At 43.9% G+C, this 20,476-nt stretch overlaps 1 protein-coding gene across 1 annotated transcript; it reads left to right on the forward strand.

Moving 5' to 3' along the window:
- Positions 1-8,852: 8,852 nt before the first annotated feature.
- On the forward strand, positions 8,853-17,189 carry LOC137837455 (uncharacterized). Its single transcript, XM_068646440.1, has 2 exons — positions 8,853-9,219; positions 9,837-17,189. The coding sequence occupies exon 2, from the start codon at positions 15,152-15,154 to the stop codon at positions 16,583-16,585; it is 1,434 nt and encodes a 477-aa protein (XP_068502541.1). The 5' UTR covers positions 8,853-9,219; positions 9,837-15,151; the 3' UTR covers positions 16,586-17,189.
- The last annotated feature ends 3,287 nt before the right edge of the window (positions 17,190-20,476 follow it).

Below are 20,476 nucleotides of genomic sequence, written 5' to 3' on the forward strand. Positions count from 1 at the left end.
ACTGAGCACATGGTCGCCCTGTCTCACTTCTTGTCAGCCAGTGGGGATAAGGGGTATCCTTATTGACAATGCCTCGATAAGAACAATCATTTTGTGTGGACCAAAGAATGCGAGGAAGCCTTCACCAAGTTCAAAGAGTACTTGGCCAGTCCCCCTGTTCTTGGTAAGCCAGTCCCAGGTACCCGTACTCGTCTTTATTGTTCAAATACAAATCAGGCGATTAGCTCAGTCATTTTGCAAGATCAAGATAAGGTACAAAAGCCAATCTACTTTGTGAGTAAGGTATTGCAAGGACCGGAAACTCGGTATCAGGCTATCGAGAAAGCTGCCTTAGCCATGGTATTTATAGCTCGATGACTTCGCCACTACTTTCAGAGTTTCACCGTGATTATGATGACTGATCTGCCCATTCGCAAGGTCCTTGAAAACCCCGATATAGCAGGTCGGATTGTCCGTTGGGCGATGGAGTTATCTGAGTTTGACATACAATACGAACCTATATGACCAATCAAGGGTGAGGTATATGCTGATTTTTTGGAAGAACTTTCATCTAATGACATCCAACTCGATCCCAATGATTTCCAGTGGGTCATTTCGGTAGATGGATCCTCCAATTAGCAGGGAAGTGGGACTGGGGTCATTCTAGAGGGACCAAGCGGGCTATTGATCGAGAAAGCCCTGAGGTTCGCATTAAAGGCGAGTAACAATCAAGCTGAGTATGAGGTCTTGATAGCAGGGATGTTGCTAGCCAAGGAGTTGGGAGCTCGTAGTTTGTTGGTAAAGAGTGACTCGTTGCTTATCACTTGGCAAGTCACGGGCAAGTATCAAGCCAAGGATCCGTAACTCGCCTCATATCTCAGTTATGTGACGATCTTGAAAGTATCCTTCTCTACATTCGACCTCGTTCACGTTCCCAGAGAGCAAATCTCTCAAGCAGACCTGCTGTGTAAGTTGGCTAGTTCAGAGAAGGGAGCTCGGCAGAGGTTAGTAATTGAGAAGACATTGAAGTTGCCCAAAACAGCTGAAGGATGACCAACCGAGATCAGCCACGTGGAGGTCCTGGGAATCAACTCAGGGAAAGAGAGAAGGCATCAGTCGATGGCTCAGAAGACCCTGATAGTTCTAAAGATAACTACCTACGTGTTGTTGGGAGATGAGTTTCTTAAGATTTTGTCGGTCGACACCAGAGAGACTTGGATAACACCTTACCAGCATTACCTAGTTGATGGGTTACTTCCTGCCGAGCCTACAGAGGCTAAGACAGTTAAGAGGAATGTGGGGAGGAATACCCTGATAAATGGAAAACTCCTTCGTCACGACTATACTCACCCAGTCATCACTTGTGTGAGTGGAAATCAGCGTACCTGTGTCATGGCCGAGCTCCATGAAGGTATTTATGGTAGCCATATTAGGGGACGAACTCTCTTGTTGAAGGTCATCCGAGCTGGGTTTTACTGGTCGACCATGAAGGAGGATTTCCTGAAGTATGCCTAGCTCTGCGAGCAATGTCAGAAGTACACTGATTGGTCCCACACGCCAGGCGAGGAGCTGAGGTCCATTTATAGCTTGTGGCCCTTCCATACATGGCGAATGGACATTCTAGGTCCTTTCCCTTTGGTGATACGACAGATGAAATATCCCATGGTGGCCATTGAATACTTCACCAAGTGGGTTGAAGTTGAGCCAGTTACACAGATAACTACTCACAAGGTGCAACAATTTGTGTGCAAGAACATTGTGTGTCGTTTTGGGATCGCGAGGCACCTAATTTCCGACAATGGAACCCAATTTGCTAATCAACAATTGTGTAAGCTATGTTTGGAGCTCGAGATAAAGTAGATATTCACCTCAGTGGAATACCCTCAGACGAATGGTCAAGTTGAATCAACTAACAGAGTCATGTTGAGGGGATCGAAGAGGAGGTTGGATAAGGCAAAGGGAACTTGGTCAGAGAAAGTTCCCAGAATTTTGTGGGCTTATCACACCACCCCTTAGTCAACATTTAAAGAGACACCCTTTAGTTTGGTATATGGGTCAGACGCCATGATACCAATAGAGATACAAGAGAGCTCTCCGCAGTTCCAAAACTTCGTTGTTGAGGAATCCAACGAAGGAAGGAAGGTGAACTTGGACTTGCTAGATGAGGTGCGTGAACATGCTCATATTAACTTGGAGGCTTTGAAAAGAAGGGTGGAACTGAGGCAAAAGACCAAGACAAGACCTCGGCAGTTCAAGGTTGCCGACTTGGTAATGTGAAAGGCTCATCCTTACACGTTAGAAATCAAGTTGTCTCCGAGGTGGACTAGCCCGTTTCGTGTAGTTGAGGTGCTCGGGAATGGAGCGTACAAGCTAGAAACCCTGGAGGGGGGAGCTATTCCTTGAACATAGAACGTGGCAAACCTCAAGTTTTACTTCAGTTAAAATGTATTGTTTTATTGCTTCCTTTTTTAACAATTTGATGTTTAAGGTGATGCTCTTTTTCCTTTAAAGGGGTTTTTTAATTAGGTCATATAATGATAAATTTGTTCTCGAAACATGGTGCATTAGTTAAGTTGATTTCTTTGAGTTAGCACACGATGAGATGACCTGGCTCGGTGTCAGTATGACTACCTGAGTACAGGCGTCCTTGCGTGAAATGGTTATCTAGTATCAGGTAAGATGACCTAGCTCGGTGTCAGTATGACTACCCAAGTACAGGAACCTTACGTGTAAATTGGTTATTTAGTATCCGATAAGACGACCTAGCTCGGTGTCAGTATGGTTATCCGAGTAGAGGTGCCCTGTGCGTAAAATTGATGTAAAGGAAGTATTTAGGCAAGGTAAGACGAGCTCGCTCGTGTAAGAACAACTACCCTAGTACAGGCGCTTTGCAAAATAATTTGTTTGACTCGATGCAAGGTAAGAACACCTAACTCAGCGTAAGAATGAGTACCCGAGTATAAACGCTCTGGAAATAGATGTTATGGATAAGTTGTTTTGGTACATGGTAAGTCGGGCTAACGTGGTGTGTGAACGGTCACTCGCGTTCTGGCGCTCTTTGAAAAGATTAAATGATACGTAGTAGAATCATTCGCTTATACAATAGGGGTTAGCTCGGTGTACGAGTGATTATCCGAGTTTAGTTACTCTGAGTTATGAATGAATCATTCTTAGCGCAGAATAACATTATGAAGCTCAGGAAGGTATGATTATCCGAGTAGGTGCTCTGTGAAGCAAAGCTTGGTAACATAAAGGTATATGGCCCTTGGCCAGGTTTGTGGAGTACACCTATGCAAGTTGAGATTGATTATAGGCTTATCTTAATTGTGGGTGTATAGTTCATCTAAAGGTTAATTATTTGTTAAGTGGGCACTCCACGGTTTTTCATGCTTAGATTCACCTAAGTTGGATTCTTGCTATCTTTATTACTTCATGCTCAAGAGATTGGATGGGTTAGTGAAAGTAATAGAGTATCCGCATGTGTGTTGATAGTAATTTTTATACTTGAGCTAGTTGAAGTTTTCTATATGATAAGTTAAGTAGCGAGGCATGCATTTGAAAAGGTATCAAAATAACTATACATGACTAAGCAAGTCAAAGACGTGAAATGAGAAAAAGCAAAGATCCTAATGACATAAGGTCACAAATTGTTCAAAGGGTAAGCAAATTGTAGCATATTACATACCATTACTCGTTCAAGCTAATCATCCCTTAGTTGGCCATCAACCATGATTTTACCCGGGCTGAGTTCGGTGAAGTCCAAAGAAGGATGAATTGTCGTTGCTTGTTCAACAATTGCCTCGAATCCTACAAGGTAGGATTGGGCAACATCTTGCTTAAAGGAATTTGTGATTTTGGCAAAGGTTTTGTCCTTGAGGGTTAGCTCCATTTTTAACTTGTCAACCTCGACCAGCAGTGTGTTTCTTTCTTCACCCAAGCTAGCTGCCTCTTGGGCTCGACCTGTTGCATCCTAATCTCGGTTCGTTGCTTTCTTAGACTTCTCAACTTGAAGTCGTTCGGCTTCTTGAAGTAGTCCCTTTGAATTTTGTTGGAGCTCAGATTGAAGGTGTTCCATATTTTTTCAAAGCTCCAACTCTTGGACTTTCTGATCTTCTGCTGCTTTCCGAGCTCTTGTCTTTTAAATGGCCAAGCATCACATGGCAAAAGCCTGCCCGATTTGCTTCATGGTGTCACGATACAGTTGGTCTTCATCGTGGGCCATGAGCCTAACCTTGTCGTCGCTAGGTAGGAAGGTGTGTTCACCATGGGTGGGGACGTCGAAGCTCGGGTCCCACAATCTCTTTCCCCTAGAGCTTTCCGGTTCGCCCTCTTGGATAACAATCACCTTTAGGGGCGGAGCCTGACCTTCTGAAAGAGCAACTTGTTGAGAAGGAGCTCGTCCATCCGAGTGAGAGTACTCAGTAGGGGCAATAGTTGCCTTCCTTTTTCTTTTGAAAACAAGCCCCGAGGTGGTTTCTTCGTCTTGCTCAATCGGGGCTTGAGTAGTGGTGGCTGAAGCTTTTTGTTTTTGTGTTAAGGAATCCTTGGGCATGTTGGCAGTTGCCCTTATCCTTTTGGCCATCTGGCCTAGCTCCTTCTTACTGATATGGATCAACATCCTCTCTACAAATAAAATAAGTAAATGATTAGTAAGTGGTGGGAGAGTTATTTTCACCAAGAGTGGGAAATATGGGGTACCAGTATAAGACTTCAGTGCACCGGAAGGTACTCTTTGGATATTAGGTAAGAGGTGTCGAAGACAACCTTCAAGCCTGTCAAGAATTGGCAGATCCCTTGGTCTCTGGATGATAGCTCTTCCAGGCGTCGAGCACTCCGAAATTTGGGATCGGGGTCCAATACAAGGGAAATCCATCCTAAAGGGTTGAATCTCCTGTGGAGGCTCGAAAGTTTAACAAACATACCTTTGAAGTTTTTGTATGAAGACTGGAAGAGGGTAAGTAAGGCTCTTCCAGGGGCACCATTTGGGGACACCCACAGTTTAGTACTTACGTGTTTGGCTTCAAAAACCTATAAAAAAGACTTCAAGAGATGGCGAGATGCGGAACTGAGCACAAAAAATAATGAAAGCGCGGATGAATGCTTAGCTATTAGGGTGTAGCTGGGCAGGGGCGACATTGAGCTCGGTTAAAAGCTCTTTTTCGAAAATGGACAAAGCGAGTTGTGAGAGGACCTTTGTGAAAAGGGTAGCATAAAAGAAACAGAACTTACCCTCGAGGCCCGAGGACTGATTGCAACAAATGGGCTCGCCCTCCCTACATTCTACGGTTTTTACATGACTCCCATGTCTCTTACTCATCGTACAACCATTCTCTCTTAAATCTCTAAGGTGTTGATGGGTGGTGTAGTAAGAGGTTTCCTTCAAAAGATCCTTTTTGGCCCAAAGGTAGACACTGTAATCCATTGTCGAAAATAGCTAGAACAAGCAAACACAAACAGAGTATAGAAACAGTTCAAGCCAGGAAGATTGAACAAATCAATGGTAAAATAAAAACACATTCCATGCAACATCATCAGCCAGTTAATCATCAATGAAGACAAGAATTACCTGGTTGAAACGAGTAGAAATGTATGACAGTGGAGGAGAAAACACGTAAGAACTTCAACGAGCAAGAACACCAGCGAAAGCGAGAATGTGAAAGCTGCATAAGAAAGCTGAAGTGAGTTTCGTAACGTTAATGAAGAATGGATGGTTTGTGCTAATAAAGTTAAGTTGGATACATGGTAACGGCGGTGAGCTAGGCGCGACAGTGATGGTGGAGGCATGAAAGTGAGAAGGCAACTTCGAGGAGAAGCTTCTGAAGCAAGGAGAAATGAAATAGTGTGGCACAAAGTGAAACTCGAGTATGGTATAAGCGCAGGGTGGAATTTGAAACAATAAGGTTTTCTCCACCGTTGATGTTGCGCCACGTGTACGCTCTCGATTATGTGTGGTGAGACATCTCCTCAAAAACGCTTCGTTCACCGTGCCTCACCTACCCGCTGGGGAAAACGTTGCGTCAAGCTATAAAGCCTTTTCGCCTAGTCGAGTTCGGCTCGTTCCTGGGGGGCTTGTGTATTGGGCAGGAATGCTCGAGATCTCAGTCCAGACTTTTGGTTGTGGTCAGCTCAGCTTTGGGCCGAAAAGTGGGTCATGGACTTGGCCTAGTTTTAATGGTAAGCTTGGTAAAAGAACAGAAAATATTAAGTTTGGTTAATGATATTATAAGGCATACGTTAGTTAAATATATATGTGCATATACACGACAAATTTTTTTTCGAAATTCAATTATAGGGACAATTTGTTGAGACTTTTTATATTATTTTTTTATTTTCTATCGTGAAGTAAAACATAACATGAGTGTGGTCCACTAAGTGATAATAATTTTGACATCAATGTTTCAATTTTGGTGTCTAAAACTTGACCAAAATGAATTTTATGGTGGCCGAAATTTGGGACGGGGTTCTTTTTTTTAGCTTCGTAATGGATAAGAGTGGAATAATAAATTTTAAATGAAAGGAAAATTATTTAATTACGTAAGGTTAACACACTTCCAAACTAAGAACGGTGATTATTACAATGTATCTCAGTAAGATTGTCTTTGAAGCATTTTTCCAAAGATCAAAAGTAAGCAATGCAAGAAAAGTAAAATTATACTACAAATTTTCATGACACAATAATTCTTTGATTATTAAGTCGGTACGAGCACAAAGATGATGATAAATTCTTAACAAGTACTAGAATATAGTTTAGTATGTCCTTTTACTGAGTTGTTGGACTCAGACCATTAAGAAAAACATTATAAATGAATTTTATAATAGGAACTATAACCGCTAGTAACCTATAACCAATTTATGGTCTGATTTATGTGCCTTAAAATATTATATTAAATGAGTGATTATTGATATGAATGTACCCTAGAGTTAGTATTTGCAGAACATCCTACACTTAAAAGATGTTTCAAATATAGTTCTCTAATAAACTTATTACAATAATTTTTTATACTATATTAGAAAATAAACTTTAAAAATTGTAAAATGATGTTTGGAATCTTTTATACAGCCATTGTGGAAGCAGCCATTGTGATGTTTGTGTTGCAGAATAAAGAAAAGAATTAAAAGTTTTGGTAAGTGAATGAATGATTTGTTGATGCGTTATCTTTACGAGATCTATACCTCATTTTCTATTGGTTTGGATTTGAAGGATCCTTTATGTCCACATGTTTGTTTTCGTACTTCCTTTATACTTTTGGATTGTGGTTTGCTTCCTGACAAAGAGGGATCAGATATCTACAAACATATCAATAAATACTTCTTACACCAAATAAGACATTGCCATTTGTGATTTCCGGATACGTAAATTCATAAATAGATGAGCATAGTGGGACAAGCTTTTGCTAAATCTTTTGTTTCATCCTCTTTGGTTGGCGTCAAATTAAATTACAGTGTTTCCATTTTTTTAAGAAACATATACGAAATGAGAATATGGTCATTTTTGTCTCTCTCAACTAAATAAAACAACCAATTTCTTCAAACCAAACCAATGAATAACTACACTGATTAATGTTTATATTATATAATTTGAGAAAAGTAGTTTGTGAGAGATAGGCCTCTATTTTGCTTCAGTGCTGCATCTGCCACTAGAGTAACTTCTACACCAAAGTTAACATTCTTCAGTGTGCCTCTATTTAATGTTTTTCTGGTACGGTTGTTTTTGCTTATTGTTTTGGCATAGGCATTCTCAATCTTTTTAAAAGAAAAGTGTTTTTCAAGCTAAGTGAAAAACAACCTGTTGTTTTGTCGAAACAACCGATTGTTTTATACTTAGGTGTTTTTAGAAAAGGTTGAAAACTGTTTTTCAAATGGTTGAGCTGTCAAAACCAAAACAACCGATTGATTTGAGAAAACAACCGATTGTTTGTTTTGGTACCATAACAGAAAAATGGTTTGTGCTTTGACTGAGCATTAAATGATTTTCTAACTGTTTACGCTCCAGTTTTTAATGCTTTGACCAATCTTTAAATGCAATTAATAGTTTGTTAAGATTTGATAACAAACAACAACTTTGATATATACAGAAAAACATATTTGAGTTTTTCACTGATTTTGAGTTTTTGAAAAGTTGAGATTGCTTAGAGATTGAGATTGATCAAAGACTGTGAGCTAGGATTTTCTCTTGTATTGATTTCATATTTGTTTCTGTAACAAGTGTAATCCTTGTATCTGTTGAAAGAAACCTTGTGTGTCTGCTGAGAAGTGTTGTGTGTTCTTGAGGGGATCAAGATCAACATTCTTAGTGTTGGTGTGTTGACCAAGAGAAGTGTGTGTCTTGATGGGATCAAGGTCACTTTCTTGGTTGTGTTGTAAGTGATCTAGGTTTGATTGCTTAGTGGTATTCCTCAGTGGTTTCTTAGAAGACTGGATGTAGCTTTAGGTTTAGAGTGAACCAGTATAAATCTCTGTGTGCATTTTCTCTATCCCTTAACTCTTTAAATTCATTTTTTATATTTGTAAACTGATATAAACAACCGATTGTTTCTGCGAAACAACCGATTGTTTTTCTGGTGCTGTGCTTTTTGCTTTGTGTTTTGAAAAACTGATTTCTTAATCAAGATATTCTCGAAGTAATTTCATTCAAGGCCTAAAAGTTTTCGAATAACATCTTTAAACCATTCAACCCCCCCCCCCCCCTCTAGTTTAAAGCCATACATTCTAATAATTGGCATCAAGAGCTTGGTTCTTGAAAGTTATTCAAGATGATCCAAAAATCTTTTTTCTATGGCTGGAAAACAATCTTTTGAGGAAGGTGCTTCAATCTACAAATCACCTTTATTCTGTGGATTGAATTACAAGTATTGGGAGGCCATAATGAAAATCTTTGTGGAATCTATTGATCAAGGAATTTGGGATTCAATTGAGAATGGTTCTTACATTCCAAAGTTTAAAAAGAATGGTTCTTTCATTGCAAAACCTTGGTCTCAGTGGACCAATGATGAATGTAAAATGGCCAAGCTTGATTGTACTGCTCAAAACTTAATAGCTTTTGCACTAGATACTAATGAGTTTTTCAGGGTATCAAGATGCAAAACTGCTAAAGAGATGTGGAACACACTCAAGGCTGCTCATGGAAACAATGAACCAAAGGAGGCAAGGTCAAAGAGTCAAGCAAGAAGGAAAAGAAGGAAAAACAAGAAAAGCCTCAACCTCTGCTTCATGGCTAGAAAGGAGGATGACTCAAGTAGTGTAAGTTCATTTAACTCCTCAAACTCTGAAAATTATAGTCAATTACTTCAAGCCTTTCAAGAAACGCATGAAGAAGCCAACCGATTGGCCCTCTTGAACAATCGGTTAAAGGGAATGAATAGCTGGCTTGAAAACAGAGTCAAATCACTGGAAGAGGAATTAGAAAATTCAAAAACAGATTTTGAAAACCTTGAAATTGTTTACAAAAACTCCTCTTGCAAGTGTGATACTCTTGTTTGTGAAAATTGCGAAAATCTTGTAAAGAAGGTCCACTATCTTGTTAAAACTGTGGATAAGCTTTCTAAAGGTCAATCCAACTTTGAAAATGTCTTGGAATCTCAAAATTGTGTATTTCGAAAAGCTGGATTGGGTTTTAACCCACAAAACAAACAAGATAGATTTTCAAAATCATTTTCGAAAATGCCAGAAAAACAATCGATTGGACCATCGAAACAACCGATTGTTACATGCTTCTATTTCATGAAAAGATGCCATTTTGTGAGGTTCTGTAAAATCAGAAAATATGCAGTTCCTAGGGGCTTTATGAAGTGGATTCCTAAGTGCAATAAAGATTCATAAGGGGACCAAATCTTTGTACTTGAAAATCTTCTTTGTAGGAAAACTTGGAGGAGAGCAAGCAACAATGGTACTTGGACAGTGGATGCTCCAAGCACATGACTGGGGACAAATCAAAGTTCCTAAGCATCTCCTTTAAGCAAGAAGGGCATGTCACCTATGGGGACAACAACAAGGGAAGGATTCTTGGGAGAGGATCCATAGGAGACAAAGACATCTTGGTTATCCATGATGTGCTCTATGTAAAAGGACTAAAGCACAATCTGCTGAGCATTAGACAACTATGTGACAAGGGATATCAAGTGATGTTCAAGTCAAGCACATGTGAAATCTGTCTACCCAACACCAAAGAGGTAATGTTGGTAGGTAAGAGAGTCAATAATGTGTATCTTCTAGATATCTCTTCACCATGTTCAATTGGTTGTCTTCTATCCAAGCAAGATGAATCTTGGCCTTGGCATAGAAGAATTGCTCATATTCACATGAATCACTTGAACAAGTTAATTTCAAGGGATCTTGTGATTGGGCTACCAAAGCTCAAGTTTGAGAGGGATCACATTTGTGAAGCTTGCCAAAAAGGGAAACAAGTGAAAAGCTCTTTTAAAATAAAAAAATGTTGTTTCTTCTTTAAAACCTCTTGAGCTACTTCACATGGATCTCTTTGGACCCTCAAGAACTATGAGTCTTGGTGGAAATTACTATGCTCTTGTTATTGTTGATGACTTTTCTAGGTACACTTGGACTTTTTTCTTAGAATCAAAGAGTGATGCTTTTTCTGCATTCAAGAAGCTAGCAAGAAGGTTACAAAATACAAAGAACATCGACATAGGCTCTATTAGAAGTGATCATGGAGGAGAATTCCAAAATGAGAAGTTCAGCAAGTTCTGTGAAAAGATGGAGATTCTGCACAACTTCTCTGCTCCAAAAACTCCACAACAGAATGGTGTGGTAGAGAGGAAGAACAGGTCTCTTGAAGAGCTAGCAAGGACAATGCTTAGTGAATCATCTCTTCCTAAGTACTTTTGGACGGATGCAGTGAGCACTTCTTCTAATGTGATGAATAGAGTGCTTATTAGGCCTATTCTGAAGAAGACTCCATATGAACTCTTCAATGGAAGGAAGCCTAACATCAACCATCTCAGAGTTTTTGGCTGTAGCTGTTTTTTTCTCAACAATGGAAAGGAAAACTTGGAGAAGTTTGATGAGAAAGCTGATCTTGGCATCTTCATAATATTCTCTCACAAGTCATGCATACAGAATCTACAACAAGAGGTTGATGATTGTAGAAGAATTAGTTCACGTTGTCTTTGATGAGGTAGATCGCAGAAACATCCAAATCCCGAAGACCGGAGCTGAAGAGGATGAACAGAGCATCAGTTTGGAGAAGCTAGAAATCTGTGCAGAAAAACAACCGATTGAAATTCTGCAACAGAGTGAGCTGCCCAAAAGTGGAGGATTCCTAGAGATCTGTCAGTGGAAAACATCATAGGGCAGATAAAGGAAGGTGTCTCCACACGTAGCTCCATCTCAAACTTCTGCAGGCACACAGCTTTCGTCTCACAAATTGAACCAAATTCAATTGATGAAGCTCTCAAGGATGAGAAGTGGGTTGAAGCTATGCATGAAGAGTTGAATCAGTTTGCAAGGAATGAGGTATGGTTTCTTGTCCCTAGAACAGCTTAGATGAACATCATAGGTTCGAAGTGGGTGTTCAGAAACAAGTTGGATGAAGATGGTGTGATCACAAGGAACAAAGCAAGGCTAGTTGCAAAAGGCTACAATCAAAAGGAGGGCATGGATTATGGTGAAACCTTTGCCCCTGTTGCAAGGTTGGAGGTTGTGAGGTTGTTGTTGGCTTTTGCTTGTATGAGTGGTTTCAAACTCTTCCAAATGGATGTCAAGAGTGCCTTCTTGAATGGCTACATCAATGAGGAAGTGTATATGGATCAACCACCGGGCTTTGAAGATCATAAACATCCCAACCATGTCTTCAAGTTGAAGAAAGCTTTATATGGATTGAAGCAAGCTCCAAGGTAGTGGTATGAGAGGCTTAGCAACTTTCTGCTATCTCATGGTTATGAAAGGGGAATGGTAGACAAGACTCTATTCATCAAAAAGTCAAATTCAGAAATAATTCTTGTGCAAATCTATGTTGATGACATCATCTTTGGTGCTACACAAGATAATTTGTGTGAAGAATTTGTGGTTGCAATGAAAGGTGAGTTTGAAATGTCTATGATGGGAGAATTGTCTTTCTTTCTTGGATTGCAGGTTAAGCAAACAAAGGATGGGATCTTTCTATGTCAATCAAAGTATTGCAAGGAGATTCTCAAGAAATTTGAAATGGAGAGTTGCAAATAAGCAAGCACTCCAATGCCATCAAGCTGCTACATGGATGTTGATGTTGCTGGAAAGAGTGTAGATCAAACCAAATACAGAGGATTGATTGGCTCTTTGCTATATCTAACAACTAGTAGGCCGGACATCATGTTTGCGGTGTGTCTTTGTGCAAGATATCAAGCAAATCCTAAAGAGTCACACTTCAAAGCTGCAAAAAGAATTCTGAAATATCTCAAAGGAACATCATCTGTTGGGTTATGGTATCCTTCTCACTCTCTGATCCTGCCAGTTGACCAGAGCGCAAGAGTCTTGCCACGTCGAAGGTACCTCTCTCTGGATCGGCTTTGCACCACACTAGCTTCCGTCTCCCACACCTCGATTCTCCTTAAGAACCTGAAAAAGACAAAGTGGCGCCGCTGCGGCCGATCGCGCTCCGACGCTCAAGTCAGTGACGGAATCACCAAAAACTCTAAGAGAGAAAAGCTAAAACTTAAGGAACCGTGCAAAATCTCTCTCAGCGTACTCCAGTGTTCTCACAAGCGTAAAGAAGTGTTCTAAACGCGCGTACCTCAGAATTTTTTAAGAGTTCCTTATATACCTGTGCATTTTCTCTCTCCTGACGGTTACACCTCTGGATACGTGGCTCGCATCCAGCTGTACACGTGTCACCATCTGGAACGTCTTCTGCTTGAGCGCCACTTCTACTCTTCAGGCTGTTCGACTAAGTTACTCAGATGAGGAGCAACTCGGTGCATAGCTGCCTTGGAGCGCGATCTCTTCTAATGGCGAGCACGGGGTGTCACCATGCACACCTTCTCTGTGGTCTCGCCTGCCGCTATCACGATCTGCATTACGTGCTCATCGGGCATGTTCTGGTAAACTGTTCCCTGGCCTCAACCTCTGGCTAGGGAATGATCATCTGATAACTTCATCCTTCGTACTCGTGCCCTTTGAAAGCTTTGAACAAGCTTCCCTGATCTTTCAGCGATGTCCCCCTCTCGGCGATCTCTGACCACTTGGTCATCTAAGCTCACATACGACGACTACGACACAAGCCTGGTGACTGCCGGTTTAGATATGTTAGAGATCGGAGCACGCCAACTTAATGATTGGCGACTACACAGACTTCCCGATGTCCTTCCCTTCTGTCAGCCAGGTGTTCCGTTCAACACGCCTATATTTTCGCTCGCTGCCACGTCATCACTCCCGACTCCCGGGTCGGTACACAAGCCCCCCAGTCTTAAGCGAAGACTTGTCCAGTGAAAAGACTAAGAGGTCACATCACCGTCGATCTACGTGGCGCTGGCACGGAATTCCGAACGTCCGTACCCTCTGCTTTCCTGACGCTCCACCAAACCCCTTTTTCTAATCGCTCGACACGTGGCTTCATCAACGGTCATCTTCAGCTGTCGTTTGCGCTTCCGAAAACGTTCGAAAAACCCTTAAACCTCTTGCACTTCCACTGTTCCATCATCTTTCTGCACTCTCAAACGTTCTAAGTTTTTCTCGACGAACCCACGAAGCTTCTCAACTCTCTCAATCCCCAACTCTCTTCAACGCTCATCCGATCACAAAAAGGTACCCCTTTTACTTCTTCTGTTGATATTTGCTGCATTTTAACCGATTCGCATCATCCATTATCTGTCTGAAGCATACGTTGTGGGCTATTTTTTCCTTTTCTCCTTCTCTCGTAGCTTAGGGCTTCGTTCTTCGTCACGTTCATCCCAGCGAACTCTTGTTCGTTCGCTCTGTCTTCTTCGTTCTCAATCGAGTCGCTCTGTTGGCTTTGTTTCATCCCTTTCATTTTCCTTTGCAGTTCCTGTGATGGCTCACACAAAATCCACCGCGAACCCTCCTTCTTCGTCGCAAAACCCTCCACCCCAAGCACGTAGGGTTGCTCCTAGGGCAAATCCTCCACCAGCGTGCAATCCACCACGAGCCTCTGATGCTCCTTCTAACCAGGCTGAGAGATCTGCTTCTTCTCACGCCAATCCCGCTCAGGCAACTCCACCGATCGCCGGAGGAGCCTCCCTGCCTCCAAAAGATTACAAGGAACTCTACCCTTGGGCCACCCCACTCTTGTTAAAAGAGACTTCTTCAATAAACACGGAGTTAGGCGTGCTCTGATTAAGGAAAGGAGACCAGTCTGACCTCTCCTTCCACAAAGAACATGATAGCAAGGTGGCCGTGCTGCCCTGCTTCCCGGATGAGCCGATCTGTGCGGACGCTAAAGGGAACAACGGCGAGTTGTTCTGCTTCCTCTACGCCACCTTTTTCAAGAAAGTGAAGCTCAGACTTCCCTTTACTCGCTTTGAAAGAGAGCTGCTAACCGAGCTCGATATCGCCCCCGCCCAGCTTCATCCCAACAGCTGGGAGTTTGTAAGGGCGTTCCAAATCATCTGCGCACACCTGGGGCTGCCGGCTTCAGTAGATGTCTTTCTTTTCCTCTTCAAGGCTAAGAATCCCGGAGACCGCCTCTGGATTAGCTTAAACGGGATTGCTGGGAGGTCAATCCTCTCAATCTTCCAGCAATCTTACAAAGACTGGAAAGGAAAGTTCATCAAGGTGCGCCCAAACGAGCAAGACCCCTCACTGCTCGACGGTTTCCCCTTGTACTGGGTACACAAGGGGAACAAAGACTCCAAAGAATGCTTCAGGAGGCCAAGGAGTCCCGACAACATGGGCGAGCTAGACAAAGATCTCTGCCTTTTCTGGAAGAGCGTAGCAGCTGCCAACATCACCTTCCCCACCGCCTCAATCATCTCCTTCGAGTTCTCCGAGGGCCAACTTGAAGCTCACATAGGTCAGCCCCTACCCCAGCACCAAGACTCTTGTTTTGTGCTGGAAGTAACTTAGCGTTTCTACCATTCCATTCTTTGGCGTTCTGCTTGTTCTGTATTGGTCTTGATTTAGAATCCATGTGCCACTTGCTTGCGTTATTCCTACGTGCATATACTTGTATATCTTGCTTTTGCTTTTGTGCTTACTCATCTATTTTCTACCCTGTGCAGACTTCATGTTGAGAAAAGGCAAACTAGCTGAACTGAGGGTGATCGCCCGATCTCACAAGCTGGCGACGGGCTCCCAAATCGTACCCAACTCGGTAGTGCAGATCACCATTGCTCAGGGCAGAACTCCTCCCCAAGGTCCAACTCCTTCGGAGGCACTAGCCGCCCCTCAAAGAAAAAAACTTGTCTTGAGGAAGCCAAAGAGGAAAACTCCTCAAGTAGTACAGGAAGAAGAAGAAGATGACGAGGTGACTGAGGATGGCCTTGTCACCAAAAGAACAAGGGTGGCTCCCTCTTCACCACCTGCACTCCCAACTCCAACACCGCCCTCACCTCCAGCTCCAACACAACCAGTCCAAGCAACTCCCTTGGCCGTCGCACCCCCCGTGGTTGAAAGCAGCGACCCAAACTTCATTGAGAATCCTCCAAGCGCCTCCACGCCATTTGTATCTGCTGGGGAGGGTCCTCCTTCAACCACCTCTATCGCTGGGGCTGCACCAGGAGGAGATGAAGGTGGCCATAACTCGCCAATTTTGATAACTAAGTCTCCGACTTCACCACCACGCCAGGAAACCCCCCTCGCCCTTCAAACTCAAGAGGGTGGCGGTGAAAGTCAGCACCAAGCTCCTCCAGCACCTCCAGCACCTCCACCAGCAACAACTCCAAACTTCCCCCCCTCCATCGAAGAGATCAGGGGTCCCTTCACAGCCAAACTGAAGATGATGGCAAAGGATCTCCCCTCAATTATAACGAAGGCTGTGAAGAACTCGAGCAAGAAGCTCCAAGATGAGAATGCGGCGCTCAAGGAGTCAAACCGCCTGATAAGGATGGAGGCGGAGAAGCTTTCTTGCAATCTGATGATGGCGGAAATTGACCATTCAAGGCTGGAGGACGCCATGGATGCTGAACTAAGAGGCGCGCGCAAGGAGGCCTCCGATCTGCGCCAAAAACTGCACCTCCAGGCTCAAGAGAAAATCGAGCTGGAGAGTAAGCTTGTACCTTACAGGCTCAAGGTGGCCAACTTGGAGGTTGCAATGAAAGCAGATGCGGCCAAGGTGGAAAACCTTGAAAAGAGGTCGGCAGATCGGGAGGTCCTCCTTGGGAAGGTCGAGAAGGAGAGGGACGACACCAAGGCTAAGCTCGCCAAAACTCAAGAGGAAAACACAAAGATTGCTGCAGAGCTGGCCCAGGTTCGGGAGGAAAACAAAAAGGCTGCCGAAGAGCTTGTTCAGGCTCGTGAAGAAACTGAAGGGCTGAAGAAGCAAACCGACGAGCTGAAGAAACAAGCTCAAGAGCTCGAGCAAAGCTCCGCCCAAGTCCTTTCCGCCAGGTTCGACGCCGCTTTGGAGCAAGTCTCGTGCCAATATCCCGAGCTCGATCTCTCCATGGTGTCAATCTGCAACGAAGTGGTGGATGGGAAGATCGTGCCCTCCGAAGATTAATCGCCAACCTCCATCATTTTGTTTTTTGAAACTTGGTGCTCACTTCTGTTTTTAAGAACTTTTATATGTAATTCTTCTTCGTATGTACTTGAACTGACATTGCTCTATATAACTCATTTTGCTTAAGATGTTGTTTTCTAATATCGTGCCTCAAACGCCTCTTACTCGCCGTGTGATTAACCAACATAACCGGTAGAACTCGCTTAAACAAATTACCTTAGCAATTCCTCGGGCTTAACCGTTCACTCACTGCTTTGAACTCGAGCTAACTGTTAATCTTATAACAATTTATCAAACTGTTAACTCGAAGTAAAATTTGAGCAACTATTAACTCTCAAACGATGACACTTAATACAACTTACATACTTAAGGAAATAAACCTCAACATAATCCACTTACTTGGGAGCAGGTTTTAACTTAAACTGGTATCACAATACAGTTTACCTAATCTGCCCGGCAAGATTAGCCTTTACTCCTGCCATCGCTTGGAATTCTTCTGATCGCCATAGAGTTCTGGCGATGTAAGCTTTCTTTGCCTTCATAACTTGGCTATTGTTCCCTCATCTGGGGGTAGAGGCGCCTTTCGGATCCTCCTCTACCTCCCTGAGTTTCAGAACAATAAGCTGGACAGCGAGGTGTTTTCTTGGAACTTACCTTAGCTATCTTTTAAACTTCTTTCACCCTTCACGCCATACCTGAACTCGTTCAAGACGAGAAGGATTTTATCTCTCTTCACACCGCCTACAAGCGTGGAAGCTTTCTCTGGTCTTACTAAGTCAATATTGATGTTTCGCTTAAAGGGGGAGAGGCGTTTTCCTTCCCTTCCCGCCGTTTAAGGTCACGAACACCTCTGACTTTTCAGTTCATCTTGCCTGAACTCACTCTGAGGTGAGGAGGACTTTTTCTTGCCTGAACTCGCTCAACGGCGAGAAGGACTTTTTCTTGCCTGAACTTGCTCAACAGCGAGAAGGACTTTTTCTGGTGCCTCAACTTGCCCAGGGTGTACATCTCCTCCCCCCTGGATGCACTAAGGACTTTTTCTCTTTCTCGCCTGCACTCGCTCGAGGGCGAAGAGGTCTTTACTCTTTCTCGCCTGCACTCGCTCGAGGCGAGGAAGTCTTTTGTCATCGTTGGTGCCTCCGATCGCCGAAAGACGATGAGGACTTTAAACCTTTTACTGATACCGCCAATCGCCGAAAAACGATGGGGACTTTAAACTTTTACTTAGAAAGCACGCAGCATAACTTTAAACTTGCCTTGAACCACGTACGAGTGATAAGGTCTTTTTTTTCAAAACTTTCGAAACAAAAAGCATGCAATCTTAGAAGCTTTAAACTTTGAAAACTTTTCTTTATTGGGTGGCCTCATTAAAAACCCTCCTTAGGGAAAAAAGAGTGCCCCCTTCAAACTGTTTTAACAGAAAGCTTGTAAATCTCTTCATGTTCGTTTTTACTTACAAAGCTTTAACTGTAATACAACTTGAGGTGTGTGGCGTTCTAGGTGCGAGGAATAGCCCCTCCTTCTAACGTCTCTAAGCGGTAGGCGTCGTTCCCGAGCGCCTTGGTTATTCTGAACGGTCCTGTCCACTTAGGCGATAACTTGTTTTCCATCTCGTACTGGTGGGCCTTCCTCATCACGAGGTCGCCTTCTCTAAACTGCCTTGGCATCACCTTTGAGTTATACCTTCGCTCAATCCTCCTTTTCACTGCCTCAGCCTTTAGCCTTGCCTCCTCCCTGACCTCATCCAGCAAATCCAGATTCAACCTTCTTTCTTCGTTCGAGTCTTCCGCCACAAAATTCTGGAATCTCGGCGAGCTCTCCTGGATTTCCACTGGAATCATTGCATCACATCCATAGACCAAGCTGAACGGGGTCTCATGGGTTCCTGACTGCTCGGTGGTGTGGTACGCCCAAACTATGTGGGGTACCTCTTCAGCCCACGATCCCTTGGCTTTCTCTAGCCTTCTCTTCAAGCCTCTTAGCAACACCCGATTGGCGGACTATACTTGGCCATTTGTGTGAGGGTGCTCGACGGATGCAAACACCTGCTGTATTCCCACTTCTTCGCACAGCTTCTTCAGTAGGTGACTTGCAAACTGAGTCCCATTGTCTGACACCAGGCGCTTAGGCACACCAAACCGGCACACGATGTTCTTCCATACAAAACTCTCGATCTTGTGTGCGGTGATCTGGGCTACTGGTTCTGCTTCGATCCACTTGGTGAAGTATTCAATCGCCACCACCAAGTACTTCATCTGCCTGATCGCCAATGGAAAAGGTCCCAGAATGTCAATTCCCCACGTATGAAACGGCCAAGGGCTGTAAATTGACTTTAACTCCTCTAGAGGCGCCTTGTGCCAATCGGCGTGCTGCTGACATTGCTTGCAACACTGTGCATACTTCTTGCAGTCCTCCCTCATTGTCGGCCAGTAATAACCTGCACGGAGGGTTCTTGCAGCCATAGCTCGTCCCCTGACGTGACTCCCGCATATACCTTCATGGAGCTCGACCATAATTCTAGTGCCTTTTTCTCCGTGCACACATTCTAAGAGTGGGTGTGTAAACCCAAACCTATACAGCTCGCCATCTATCATGGTGAACTTGCTGGAGTTCTTCTTTATCTTCCTAGCCTCCGTCGGATCCAGCGGGAGAAGGCCATCAGCCAGGCAGCGCTGGTACTGGGTTATCCATGTGTCTGGCTCATGCGTAGCACAGACCTGCGTCATGTTCACCCTCTCCCCCCGACATGCTCTTATTCTCGGCGATCTCAAGGTCTCCTGAGTCAAGGACCTGTGACTCCTCGTCGCTTTCTCCGTCGACTTGCTTATCTGAAGAACCAGGTGGTCTGCCACAAATGCTCTAGGCGTCTTCAGAGTTTCTTGGATCACTGTCCTCTGCCTACCCCCCTTGCCCGAACTGGCGAGCTTGGCTAGCAAGTCTGCTCGGGCATTCTGTTCTCTGGGCACATGCACCACTTCAAATGAGACAAAGGAACTCTTCAACTCCTGCACATACTCCAAGTAAGCCGCCATTTGTGGATCCTTGGCGTGGAACTCGCCTGTTACTTGTCCCGTGACTAACAATGAGTCACTCTTGGCCATCAACACCCTAGCCCCCATCTCCTTAGCCAACAAAATTCCGGCGATCAGCGCCTCATATTCCGCTTGATTGTTGCTGGCTTTAAAAGCAAATCTCAGGGATTGTTCTACCAGCACGCCGTTGGGCCCCTCCAGAATAACTCCAGCACCGCTACCCTGCTGGTTAGACGATCCGTCCACCGAAAGCACCCAACGAAAATCATCCCCTTCAACTCGTGCTGCTTCTGACGAGAGCTCGACCACAAAATCAGCGAAAATCTGCCCTTTTATCGGTCCTCGGGGCTCATATTTGATGTCGAACTCTGACAGTTCCACCGCCCACTTCACCATTCTCCCAGCTACATCGGGCTTCTTCAGGACTTTCTGGATGGGCAAGTCGGTCATCACCAGCACTGTAAAACTGTGAAAATAGTGGCGCAACCTCCTCGCCGAAAATACTACAGCTAGTGCAGCTTTCTCCAAGGCCTGATACCTCACCTCCGGGCCTTGCAATACCTTGCTGACGAAATAAATAGGCTTTTGAGCCTGGTCTTGATCTTGGGCGAGCACCGCACTCACCGCCCTCTCAGTCACAGCAAAATACAACCTGAGAGGGGTTCCTACTAAGGGTTTGCACAAAACCGGCGGGCTCGCGAAGTACTCTTTAAGCTTCACGAAGGCTTCTTCACACTCCTTCGACCAGACAAACTTGTTGTTTCGCCTTAAACATTGGAAGTACGGATGGCCTTTCTCTCCGCTAGCTGATACGAAACGAGACAGGGCGGCCATCCGACCTGTAAGTTGTTGCACCTCC

Source organism: Phaseolus vulgaris, chromosome 4, assembly GCF_000499845.2.
Source record: "Phaseolus vulgaris cultivar G19833 chromosome 4, P. vulgaris v2.0, whole genome shotgun sequence".
Lineage (NCBI taxonomy): Eukaryota > Viridiplantae > Streptophyta > Magnoliopsida > Fabales > Fabaceae > Phaseolus > Phaseolus vulgaris.